This window comes from Etheostoma spectabile, chromosome 16, assembly GCF_008692095.1.
Source record: "Etheostoma spectabile isolate EspeVRDwgs_2016 chromosome 16, UIUC_Espe_1.0, whole genome shotgun sequence".
In the NCBI taxonomy this organism is placed as follows: Eukaryota; Metazoa; Chordata; class Actinopteri; order Perciformes; family Percidae; genus Etheostoma; species Etheostoma spectabile.
In genome coordinates, this window is record NC_045748.1 from 10,719,450 (window position 1) to 10,731,939 (window position 12,490).

A 12,490-nucleotide genomic window follows, 5' to 3' on the forward strand; every position below is an offset into this window, starting at 1 on the left:
AATATTACAAATATGTGGAAAAACGGTAATACATAACTCACTAAGTAGATCAAGTAGACAATTTACAGAAATATAAAAATTAAAAACCTGCCAGGGGTTAGTAGAAAAAGAAATTAGATTAAATGAAAACATTAAATAGGGAGCATAATCTTACAGTTTTAGTTGCGTTTTTGTTATGAAGTAATTATCTAAATATATAGCACCATTTGTTTCTTGAACACGTTAAAGTGAGGTTTTACCGGAAAATTTCGGGCTCTGGTTTTTCGTTGGTAAATGACTCCGTCCCAATATGGCGGCAGAGACGCCCCGTGACGTACTATTGAGTGACGTTCCAGGATTTCCGCATCGCCATGTTGGTGTCGTAACTAATAGTGATGTTAGCTAGCTAAGCAATTTGTGGATAAGAGGCATTGTCATCATGTAAATTACTGTCTAGCTACGGTGTAGTTTGCATTTAAAAGTACGCGAGTTCCCGTTTTACTAGTCAGTGACTGAAAACGTGTTTATGAAGTGCGGAGGGACGAAGTGACCTTGGTGGCAGACAGTGTAAGTTGTAGAATGTAGCTAATGCTAACGCTAGCCACTGTGTTCACGGCTAAAAATGTAGCTAATGCTAAACATCTAGAGGAAGCTGGTCATACAGAGTCCAGCTAAACGTAAATACAATCTTTAGGCTTTGGTTTGCCAATAATTAAACTATAACAGCGACTGCAGCGATCTTGTCTCGTTGAATGAGAGTAATTAGGGGATGTTGTCATCTTTGTTCTTCTTCCTTTTTTCAATAGGTGAGGCTGTGACCCTAGGTAACAGGAGGCACCCTGACACCATGTTGGCTCGTGTGTTCAGGCTCCATGGCCTGCTGGTGGCCTCCCACCCGTGGGAGGTCATAGTGGGCACCCTTGCTCTCACGGTCTGTCTCATGTCTATGAATAACCTGGCAACCAGCAGCCAGATGTGCACCTGGAATAATTGCCCCAAAGTCGAGGAGGTGAGTCCGCCTGAGAGGAGGAGGAGGAGGAGGAGGAGGAGGAGGAGGCTAGCTTGGGTGTAGCAGTTCATCCCAAATGTAAACAAGGAGAGGGAATTGCTCAATTAGTGTTAACAAGAAGTTATGTCTGTGCTTGTTTTCTCACAGAAAGGCGACAGTAGTGACGTGAGCATCCTAACGATCACACGATGCATGGCCATCGTTTACATCTATTTCCAGTTCAAGAATCTGCGACAACTGGGCTCCAAATATATACTGGGTCAGTATGATAGGATCAGGTACCATTCAACTGTAATGGCCACAGCTTTACTATAAAAATACCACTCAAAGTATATATATATATATATATATATATATATATATATATATATAATAAACTGTCAACATTCTATTCCCTTATAGGTATTGCAGGTTTGTTCACAGTGTTTTCCAGCTTTGTTTTCAGTACAGTGGTCATCCACTTCTTTGGGAAAGAGCTGACGGGTCTAAAGTAAGTGTTCCTAGTGTTCATAATATTTATTGTTCAGCAGACATATTAATACTTATAATTCACCAGTTCATGAGAGCCGTTGGAGTCTTTCAAGTTATGGTTGAGTGTACTAGTTCTGTCACCTTACCTCAGTAACCACAGTGTGTATACAATAGATTGACAAAAAATGAGTATTATGGCGGCGAGGTCAAACTGTTGAAATGGCTGGCTCGCATTTCAGTCGATGGTTGTTTGAGTGACATACAGTAGTGTGCCCTTTGACCTTTATAATAGTTTACAGTTGTTGGCAGCGGCGACTAAGAATGAGGGTTAAATCTTGCTGCACATCCATCATAATGTGAATATCAAAGAGACGTGCTAAGACACAGTATGCCAAAACCAGAGCTCTGATTAAAAAAAATATATATATCTGTAGAAGGATCTTTGAGCTCAACATTGTCACAGAGGACACGTTGACCCATAATAAGATGTCAGTTATGGCTGGTAAAAATCGCCAAAATCTTATATTCTGCTATAAGTCATTTTGGAACTTGCTAACAATAAATGTATGTTTTTTGGTAATTCAATAACGTTCTTAAAGTCTTTATGAAATAACCACATGGTTAAGCCTATTTTTGTATACTCTCCTATGATTTAAATACTTGACAAATGCTAAGTACTAAATACTTTCTCATTTTATTAAAGCGCCCATATTCTGCTCATTTTCAGGTGCATAGTTGTATTTTGAGGTTGTACCAGAATAGGTTTACAGGGTTTCATTTTCAGAAAACACCATATTTTTGTTGTACTGCACATTGCTGCAGATCCTCTTTTTACCCTGTGTGTTTAGGTCTCTGTTTTAGCTCCAGAGTGAGACATCTCACTTATATCCTATCTTTGTTGGGAGTTGCACATGCTCAGTAGCTAGGTCAGGATCACATCAGCTAGATAGCTCTTTCTCCAACTTTGGTCAGTGCAAGGCAGGATTAGGTGGGAGACGTCTTCTAGACAAGGGGTACTTGTGGAATACCCGTAGAACAGGGACAGGAAGTAGAACAGGGACAGGAAGTAGTTCTTTTGTAAATTATGGTGAACTAGTGGGTGTTGTAGCAGTGTTTTGCCATTGAGAGCGAGCTAGCATAGCTTAGTTTGTTAGCCACCTCGTCTCGGCTAGTGACGTAGAAAGCCGTGCAGATGCGGACTGCTTTCAGAACTTTAAGAAATAAATGCACAAGCATGACCAGAAAAGCTAAAAGATGATATATCTAAAAAATGTATCTGAAAACCCAATAACCCGCTAAATTCTGGAAGCAAATTAATTCCTGTCTGATTCCAATTCTCGTCGCAGGTCTCCCACAAACATATTTTTGTAGATTCAGTTGAAATTAAAAAACAAATTGACATAATGGACATTTTAACAATCACTTGTATCAGCTGGCTTATCTTAAATGAGTCCAAATAAGTATCAGTGCTCCGACTCCAGCTCTGAAACACCACCGGAAACCTTGTTTTTAGACCCATTTTTAAAAAGGATGTGTGGATGCTCTTAAAGCTATTGACCCAAAAAAATCAGCAGGACCAGACAAACCTAGAACCTTTCTTATAAAAATTGCAGCTGAATTTATAGCTAAGCCTATAGCATACATTTTTAATTGTAGTCTGCAGACAAATTCAATTCCTAAAATATGGAAAGCAGCCTATGTGTTCCTTGTTAAAGGGTGGCGACCCTTCGATCTTCACAATTATAGGCCAATTTCCAAACTCTCTATTCTTGCAAAAATTTTGGAAGCTCAAGTAAACGTCAATTAAAAGACTACTTGGCAGAGCACAAACATTCTAACTGATGTCAGTCAGGTGTTTAGAGCTGGACACAGCACTGTTACAGCAACTTTGCTACTATAAATGACATCATAAGCCTTGGACCAGAAGCAAAACTGCGCTGCATATTTGTGGATCTGTCCAAAGATTTGACTCAGTGACCAAGCTATACAGATAGATTAATTAACATTGGCATAGGAAACACAGTATTACTTGGTTAAAAACTATCTTACAGAGCGAACGCAATGTTTTCTATAGATGGTCTTAAATCAGACTTTTTAGAAATTCATGGGTGTTCCTCAAGGTTCGATTTTAGCCCCTATTTTATTTTCTATATTCATAAAAACATTGGAAAAGACGTGCAAACTGTAAACTGCACCTTTATGCCGATGTACTGTGATATATTCAGTTGCCTCTTCACTGAATCAAGCCATGCATGACCTTCAGTTGGCCTTTCAACAGCTTCAAGTTTCTCTACCTGGCTTAAGTTAGTGCTAAATACTAGAAAACCAAATTTATGACGGTTTCAAGGGTCGTTCCCAATCCCCAGATAATATAACTATTAACACATTAAGCGGAGACTTAATTGAAATGTTTCATCATATAGTATTTAGGTTTTTGGCTGGACAACAAACTTTCTTTTAAAGTTCATGTTGAAAAACTTGTAAAAAGACATGAAACTAAGGCTGGGTTTTTTTTAGAAAAAAACTTGTTTTAACATGTCAGCCAGAAAAACACTGTTCAGGCTACTTTTTTAAGTGTTTTGGACTATGGTGATGTTGTCTACATGCATGCTGCCTCTAGTACTCTCCACCTGTTAGACTCTGTTACCATAGTGCTTTGCGCTTCTTAACTAATCTTATGCACGTACTCATCATTGTACGCTTATGAACTGGTAGGCTGGCCGTCACTAAGTCTACGTAGACAACTTCATTTTTATTTTTCTATACAGGCCATGTTGGGGTAAACTGCCGGCATATTTATGTAATCTCCTCAAGCTAAATTCCAGCCATTCATCTCCGTTCCACCAGGTGGCGCTCTTACCAGGTTCCAAGGGTTTTTACTGAGCTGGGGAAAGAAGCCTTCTCTTACTCCGCTCCTTGGTCTTGGAATAATTTGCAAAAATGATCCATTTAAATAATTAGTCCCATTGAATGAGTTTAAGGCCATGTTAAAATGTCATGTAATCAAAAATGTAACTGCCTATGTGACCTGTCCTTTCCTCTATGTGAGATTTTGTCTGTGCTGTATTTGTTTAAATGTAACTGGGTGTGCCGTCTTGGCCAGGTCTCCCTCGAAAAAGAGATTTCAATCTCAAGGGACTTCCTGGTTAAATAAAGGTTAAATAAAAAATAAAAAATGTTGAACAGCTCACCCGGAGACTGAAGACAGAGGACATTCAGAAACCGGATCTCACTCAAAACAGCATGGAAGGTTTTTTTTCCAAGTTTGTATGCATGTGAAAGCACCAGAGACACAAAATAACACCTCAAATCCCAGAAAAAGTGATTTTTTTCTTCATAATATGGGCACATTAAGAACAAAATGAAAGTAATGTGCAAAAATCCAATCCTAAAGCGTTGTCTGTACGACATAAATACAGCTGTATCTCAGTTTGGCTGCTAGTTTTACAACATTGTAATAGAAAGGTTATAGGAAAATATATCCAATGGACATTTTTATCGTTTTGACTATATATATCATCATATTGCCCGGTCCTAGTCAGTGTCAGTTGTGGAACGTTTTGACTTTTCAGTAATGTAGACAAGTGCTGCAGTCAAATAGTATAATGCATTCCCTGATTGCCCTTTGTCTCTGTACCCTGCAGCGAGGCTCTGCCGTTCTTCCTCCTGCTCACTGACCTGTCCAAAGCCTGCGCATTGGCCAAGTTCGCCCTCAGCTCCAACTCTCAGGTGATGTCACACACCAGGCTTTGGTGTATGTGTAAACTGCAACTAAAACAGATTTGTTAATTCATAGTTGGGCTGGTTGATCATTGGAAAAAACCTAAATACAAGATGGCTAAGAGAATCAAGCGCCAGAATATAACAATATATGTATAAACATATATATATATATATATTTAGTGCATTTCTAGTGCACTTTCACAGTCTTTTGAAAACCAGTAATGAATAAAATACAAATAAAAGAAAAAACAAAATATTTTCTTGATTTACAATGTTTTTGTGGTCATTAGGAGCCAAAATCAGGATCAAAATTTGATAAATGGCGCAGCCCTAATTCATAGGATGCATTATATTGAGTTGTTATTGACTTGTGCAATGGCCCGGTGTCTTGTTGATAGGAGGAGGTGAGGGACAACATCTCCCAAGGCATGGCCATCCTGGGCCCCACCTTCACCCTGGATGCCCTGGTTGAGTGCCTGGTCATTGGGATTGGCACCATGTCAGGTGATACTATACTATACTTACTATACTATACTTGTTTATTTTCCTCAAACGGCTCCAGCTATGATCTAATTTTAATACTCTGGGATGAAGGTGAATTGAGTGAGAAATTAAACCAATCCTACTGAAATTGTTTTCCAGGTGTGCCTCAATTGGAGATCATGTGTTCTTTTGGCTGTATGTCTGTCCTGGCCAATTATGTGGTCTTCATGACCTTCTTCCCTGCGTGTGTCTCCCTGGTCCTGGAGGTGAGGATTATCTGTAACATCTGGGAGAATTATAGTCTGAAATGGGTTTCTTGCCTCTCACAATTACTGAGTGTGCGCTCATGCTGCATATGTGTGTGTACAGCTGTCCAGGGAAAGTCGTGAGGGCCGTCCAATCTGGCAACTGAGCCACTTTTCCCGTGTGCTGGCTGAAGAAGAGGACAACAAGCCCAACCCTGTGACACAGAGAGTTAAAGTCATCATGGTGAGAAACCGCATTCAGCTCTGTCGACATAACGTTTGAAAACTTGGTACCAAGATTATTAGTCCAGCGTGTACACTGTTCTAAAACATCAGTCTGAAGGACCGGTCGATCTATTTGATGATATCCTCCACAGTCTCTGAGCCTGGCCTTGGTTCATGCGCACACACGACTAGCAGCTGAGCACCCAGGTCACAACCGCTCGATGGAGGGACCAATAGCTAAGAGACTGGACCCCGGTGGTACTACGTGGCCTCTGAAGCTCACCAGGTGAAAGCATTAAACAAGGAAGATTCCTCATTCCATGAATACATTTGCCTGCTATTGATTCCCGTGCAGTAACGTACTGATGCAGGACTTTGTCTCTGTTCCCCTCCGACCAGTATGGACCTGGAACAGGTGATAACTCTTGGTCTTGCCCTGCTCCTGGCTGTGAAGTACGTCTTCTTTGAGCAAACAGAGACAGAGTCTTCCCTGTCCCTCATGAGTCCCATTATCAGCTCTCCTCTGAGCCAGAAGCCCAAGTTGGCAGGAGACTGCTGCAGGAGGGACTTTCCAGCCCCGAAACCCCAGGCAACCATGAACGGTACCTTAGCAACCAACCCTACCTTGCCAGCTGTCTCAGACTCTAAACTTTCCCATGAGGCTGGCACGGCGTTCAGAGAGACTGGTGAGACTTATAATTGGTCCTGCTAGCTTTATAATATCTGTACTCACGGATGAAATCGCTGCTTTGTTGCTTTGTGTGACTTTTGTATCTTGTGGTTCCTCAACAACAGAGGTGACTCAGCCTCCAGCGGCCTCCGCGGAGAGCGGCTTCTGTGTTTCAGGTTTAGGGGACTCTCTTTCTCCGACAACACACGTTCCTCATAGTATCTGTAATTCTGAGACCCGGTCGCTGGAAGAATGTATGGCCATCCTGTCAGATCCTCAGGTAAGCTCCCAGAGGAGATGGAAATCCTGGCAGAAGACTGGATTTGTCTGAATGTTTAGGAAATTACTGGTCTGCCCTTGCATGTTTTTCAGAGGGGGGCCCGTTTTCTCAGCAATAAAGAGGTGATGAACCTGGTTACCTCACGTAACATCCTGAACTACAAACTGGAAGCTGTCCTGGAGACTCCAGAGAGGGGCGTGGCCATCAGGAGGGAAATGCTTTCACCCAAACTGCCTGTTCTCTCTGCTTTGGCTTCTCTGCCGTATAAAGACTACGACTACTCCAAGGTAGTGGAAACATGCGTGTCTTTCACTTTCAATGCTGTCTAATCCACGAGCAGATTTATTTTCTTACATTTTTCAACAAATACAATGTTTAAGTATTACTCTGCATTTTGTAGGTGATGGGCACTTGCTGTGAGAATGTGATTGGCTACATGCCGGTGCCAGTTGGAGTGGCTGGTCCCCTTCTGTTGGATGAGAAGCAGTTCTACATTCCTATGGCGACCACAGAGGGCTGCCTGGTAGCCAGCACTAACAGAGGATGCAGGGCACTTTCTGTGAGTGATGGAGAACCAGCTCTGGCTGTTGTTGACTGTGTGTGTGTGTGTGTGTGTGTGTGTGTGTGTGTGTGGCTGCTGTGCTCACTCTTTTGTCTTTTCCTGTCCAGCTGAGCGGGGGTTGCCGCAGCAGGATCCTAGCTGACAGTATGACCAGGGGTCCTGTGGTGAGGCTGCCCTCAGCGTGCCGGGCTGCAGAGGTCAAAGTCTGGCTCGAGACCTCGGATGGATTCAGCATGATCAAAGAGGTTTTTGACCAGACCAGCAGGTCAGTGGAAACACTCATAGAATGATTGTAGCTTTTTCCATTTCCCAGGGTCACACCTTAAACATGTGATTGCAGTATTGAAGGACATACAGATGATACAGAACTATCTGGTCCTGGCAGGTTTGCTCGACTGGAGAAGCTCATGGTGGGCTTAGCAGGGAGGAACTTGTACATTCGCTTCCAGTCTCAGACGGGAGACGCCATGGGCATGAACATGCTCTCCAAGGTACGACCAGACCTCGCGCAGCAGTCAGTGCAATTTTATTGCATCCTTTCTTGTCTGTACATTTTTATTTGGGAAAGACAGACATCCCTGGCCGATTATCGGGCCGTTTTTTCTCAGTTTGCAGATTCAGTATCAGTGTTTTATTTGCCTGATAACCAATAAAGTTAATTAATTAATTAAAGTGTTCCACTTTGGCTCGGCTGGAGCTCTGTCTGTCCCCCCCCCCAACAACACTTTCTGACTCTCTCTTACTGGGTATTATGTTAATGTAAAATTATTGCTTAAAGAATTTAAACTAACTTTTATGTTGGCGTTTGTAACATTCCAAAATCTTTTTTTGAGTTAAACATTTTCAGTGTAATTCCAAATATTGGTTATTGATTTTATTAATTGCTAATAAATGGCCTAGAAAAACTCCAGTGCTCTAAATGCTGAAACGTGTGTGCGTGCTGTGTTTTCCCAGGGGACTGAACAGGCTCTGAACAGGCTCCGGCAGCAGTATCCAGACGTGGAGGTGCTGTCGGTCAGTGGCAACTATTGCACCGACAAGAAGTCTGCTGCCATAAACTGGATCCTGGGTCGGGGGAAGTCCGCTGTGTGTGAGGCCACCATCCCTGCCAACGTGGTCCGAGAGGTAAAGGAAACCACAAACAAAACTCTTGATATTCTAGATTGGAATTTACCTGCTTGCTTGCTTGCAACCCAAAATGCTAAAAACTAAAATGCTGTGGTTAATTTGCCTCCCGGTTGAAGGTTGGAACTCAGAGTTACGTCACAGACTTGACAACACATCACCCATGAGTCAAATCACAGTGTCCACAGTTTTTGTTATGTGCTGGTGGTTATTTTCCTTTTGTAAAAGCCTACATTTTGCACTAAAACAATGCATTAATGTGTCTGTAGGTGTTGAAAAGCAGCACAGCTTCTCTGGTGGATCTGAACATCAACAAGAACCTGGTGGGCTCGGCCATGGCCGGCAGCATCGGGGGCTTTAATGCTCATGCCGCCAACATCGTAGCAGCCATCTACATCGCCTGTGGACAGGTAACGATCACCCGACATGTTTACGCCTTTCATTTCTGCATCTCACACAACAATGTGGAAAAATCCAGATGGTTAAGAATCAAGATTAAGATAATTGTTGAAATGGTGAAATGGCCCCTATTCCTGGTGTGAGTAGTGACTTTGAGCTCTAACACAGTACCTGGGCTAGATAATGAAAATCTCAGAGGTGGCTGTTATCTGTGGACTCGATTAGAAATTAATCGCCAACTATTTTGACAAGCAATTAATCCGTTTGAGTCATTTTCTATGAAAAAAGTAAAACAAGACATTTGAGGACGTCCTCTTGGGCATTTTTCACAATTTTCTGGCATTTTATAGACCAAACGATTAATTTAGAACATAATCCACAGATTGTTAGTTGCAGCCCTAGTCCCGTGCTACACAAAATATTGTATTTCGATAAGAGACTTCTACTTTTGTAGTATTTTTTTAAAGTGTGTGCGGTGTCGAACGTGTCAGTATGACAGCCGGAAATGGAACTTCTGAATATTAAAATAGCATAATATAGAATACATTTTTGATTTGATTGATTGATTGATTACTGAGTGCTATTGCTGCAGGACCCGGCTCAGACAGTGGGGAGCTCCAACTGTATCACGCTGATGGAGCCTGCTGGTCCAGAGGGGGAAGACCTGTACATCAGCTGCACCATGCCCTCCATAGAGCTGGGCACTGTGGGAGGGGGCACCAACCTGGCTCCACAGCAGGCGTGTCTGCAGGTAATGCCACCTTTAACTTTTTATTTATTTATTTATTTATTTATTTATGTATTTTTTAGAAAGTTTAAATGCTAAAAATTTCATTTCACGGTAATTAAAGTTTTTTTTGTTTTAATAAATTATTGAAAGCACATTAGTACAAAAAAGAATTTAACTGTCACAAACGCTCTTGAAAGACGTCACAGTTGTAAATCACCTGAACACTAGGGTTGCACGATGTTGACAACATGTGATATTGCAATATCGATATTAATTTCAATGTTTTTAAACATATGTCAAAGTCCAAAACTAGCTATTAACTAGCTATCTTAATTCCAAAGGCCAAGGGAACTTTATCAGGATGCATACTATCCTGATCCATGAAATAACTGGCCTTTAGTAATAAAAATCTGCATCTATGGGAATTTAACATAGGGGGGTGTATAAAAATTGGTGTCCGTAAAAGGTTGGATTTTCCCTTTTTTTTTTTAAACAAATTGAGGTATTAAGATCAATTTCTTTTTATTCCCCTTTTTTACCAACTTTAGCCTGGGTGTGTAAACCTTCTCAAGCCGCTGTAATTCTTCACTCAAACTGACACTCTGTCGAAATATGCACACACGTGGTCCGCTCTGTAGGGTTTGTTACGTGAATGAAACACGCAGCCAGTGGATGGGACGCAGCGCTCCACAAAATAAACAAAATACTGCAAACTTATCCCGGCACTTTTCGATATACTATACTATAAGGGATATTGCGATAACGATATTGAGTCGATATATCATGTACCCTTACTGAGAACTTTAAAGTTGGAATATAAACTTGAAATGGGTACATGCGTACTGAACATAAATAATCTTCAGACATTTCAACCACTCAGATGATATTAATTGCATCAGGGACTTGCAGCCGTGTGGCAGTGAGACACTGTAAGGAGAGAGCCCTAGTCGGGGGGGGGATGTCCCTGCAGGGACAGTGTGATGAATCGGAAGAGCTTTTTAGGACAGCTGATGATGAATGAAACAGAAACCTGCTGGACCTAGACTCTGATGAGATTGGTAACACAGTTCTTTGATGATGTGCTGATGTTGAACTTTCACCCATTAGCTGTCTCCATCTGTCTGTAGATGCTCGGTGTCCAAGGTACCAGTTCCAACCAGCCAGGCGATAACGCCCGTCAGCTGGCCCGAGTGGTGTGTGCCACGGTTCTGGCAGGGGAGCTCTCCCTGATGGGCGCTTTAGCTGCTGGACACCTCGTCAAGAGCCACATGGCCCACAACAGGTTCTATATTTCACTCCCGTTCTTTGTGGTTTGTCAACGTCAAAACTCCCCCCCTGTGATCCCTGACTTTGTCCTGGTTCTCGTTCCCAGATCCCAAACCAACCTGTCAGAAACACCTTGATCAAAGTCGGAGACGGCTGCCTGACGTGAAATGTTGACGGCCCATCTATAGAGGCCACTTGGACTGAACGAGCAGCTAACGGAAGAAAACTTCACAGTGAGAACTGAGAGGATTGAATCGTCTCCTGACGTAGTTCTGAAGGGAGCGTTGTGGGTGGAGGACGTCCAGACGTTAAAGACCAATACCCAGACCCAACACGCTGAAGACCACAGCCAACGTGTGCTTGCCTGCCTTGTGTGTCGCCCCACTGACTGCATACTGACTTTTTGGGTTGGGATATTATGTTGAGGGACTTATTTGTTTGCAGCTGAACATTGCACTTGTTTTTGTTATTGGATCGTTCAGACAGCTGTGAATTATTGATGTTGTTTAGATTGGATAAAGTCCACTATGCTGCACGTCTTGAACACGTATCCTGTGCCTCTTAAGAGTGGTTCAGCCAAAAGCGAATTGCATCTCCTATCAAACACTCTGACATAATTTCCACATCAATCCTTGTGTTTTTTTTCAAAATGCATGAAGAGAAGTTTGCACTTGCCAAAAGCTAGCTGGAGATGGCCGCAGGTTACTGCTCCAGGTGATGTTTGCTCCAGTTTAAAATGCCAACTTTCTGCCTGAATGTAAGTTGTAAATCAGTGTGGTAGGATATCACTTGCACAACCCTTAACTGATTCAAGGTGCTACTGTATACTGTGTATACTGTAGAAGGACTGGCTAATGGAAGGAAAGAAAGCATCTTCCAACAGAGGTTTTTGTCACAAAGTGACTTATTAAAGGCAGGTTGTTTCCTTTGTGTTACGGCGAATAAGATCCCTGGAAAATCAAAGCCATATTTACTAATTTAATAAACTTTCATGATATACTATGTGTGTTGAAGGATTGAAGGATTCATTGGCATGGTGGAAGTTAATCCTGCAGCTTCTTGTTTCCTTTTTTGAAAAGCAGTGAAGCTCAGCTGTGGCCTTACATCCAGTATGTCTTGGAGAAGTTAGAATATTCAATTTTAAAAGATTGTACTATGTTTTATTTAAAAATTAAATTACATATGTTCCCTCCTAAAGTGCTCATTTTATGCTTTTTCCCTTTCCTTTATAGTGTTATTGTATTGTATCTTTTTTGCTCAGATTATAGGTTTACAAAATGAAAAAGACCAAAGTCCTCCCCCCCCCCCTCAAAGGGACTTACC

At 41.9% G+C, this 12,490-nt stretch overlaps 2 protein-coding genes across 4 annotated transcripts in view; one reads left to right on the forward strand and one right to left on the reverse strand.

Annotated features, from left to right (window-relative positions):
• Positions 1-312: 312 nt before the first annotated feature.
• LOC116703914 (3-hydroxy-3-methylglutaryl-coenzyme A reductase) lies at positions 313-12,338 on the forward strand. Of its 3 annotated transcripts, none has more exons than XM_032538993.1 (20): positions 313-546; positions 786-988; positions 1,136-1,247; positions 1,391-1,478; positions 5,104-5,188; positions 5,581-5,686; positions 5,825-5,931; positions 6,035-6,154; positions 6,288-6,421; positions 6,535-6,821; positions 6,931-7,085; positions 7,178-7,372; positions 7,486-7,644; positions 7,755-7,912; positions 8,033-8,138; positions 8,602-8,772; positions 9,042-9,182; positions 9,764-9,922; positions 11,029-11,183; positions 11,274-12,338. In XM_032538993.1, the coding sequence occupies exons 2-20, from the start codon at positions 827-829 to the stop codon at positions 11,302-11,304; spliced, it is 2,631 nt and encodes an 876-aa protein (XP_032394884.1). In that variant the 5' UTR covers positions 313-546; positions 786-826; the 3' UTR covers positions 11,305-12,338. The 3 variants fall into 3 exon arrangements, with proteins under 3 accessions (XP_032394884.1, XP_032394886.1, XP_032394887.1); XM_032538995.1 differs by having other exon boundaries at positions 326-460; XM_032538996.1 differs by lacking the exon at positions 313-546 and having other exon boundaries at positions 862-988; positions 1,110-1,247.
• The window catches only part of LOC116703915 (ceramide transfer protein), a 26,774-nt gene continuing 26,531 nt past the window's right edge, over positions 12,248-12,490 (reverse strand). The window contains exon 20 of the transcript XR_004335543.1: positions 12,248-12,259. The gene's annotated coding sequence lies outside the window, so the exon portion shown is untranslated. The remainder of the gene's footprint in view (positions 12,260-12,490) is intronic.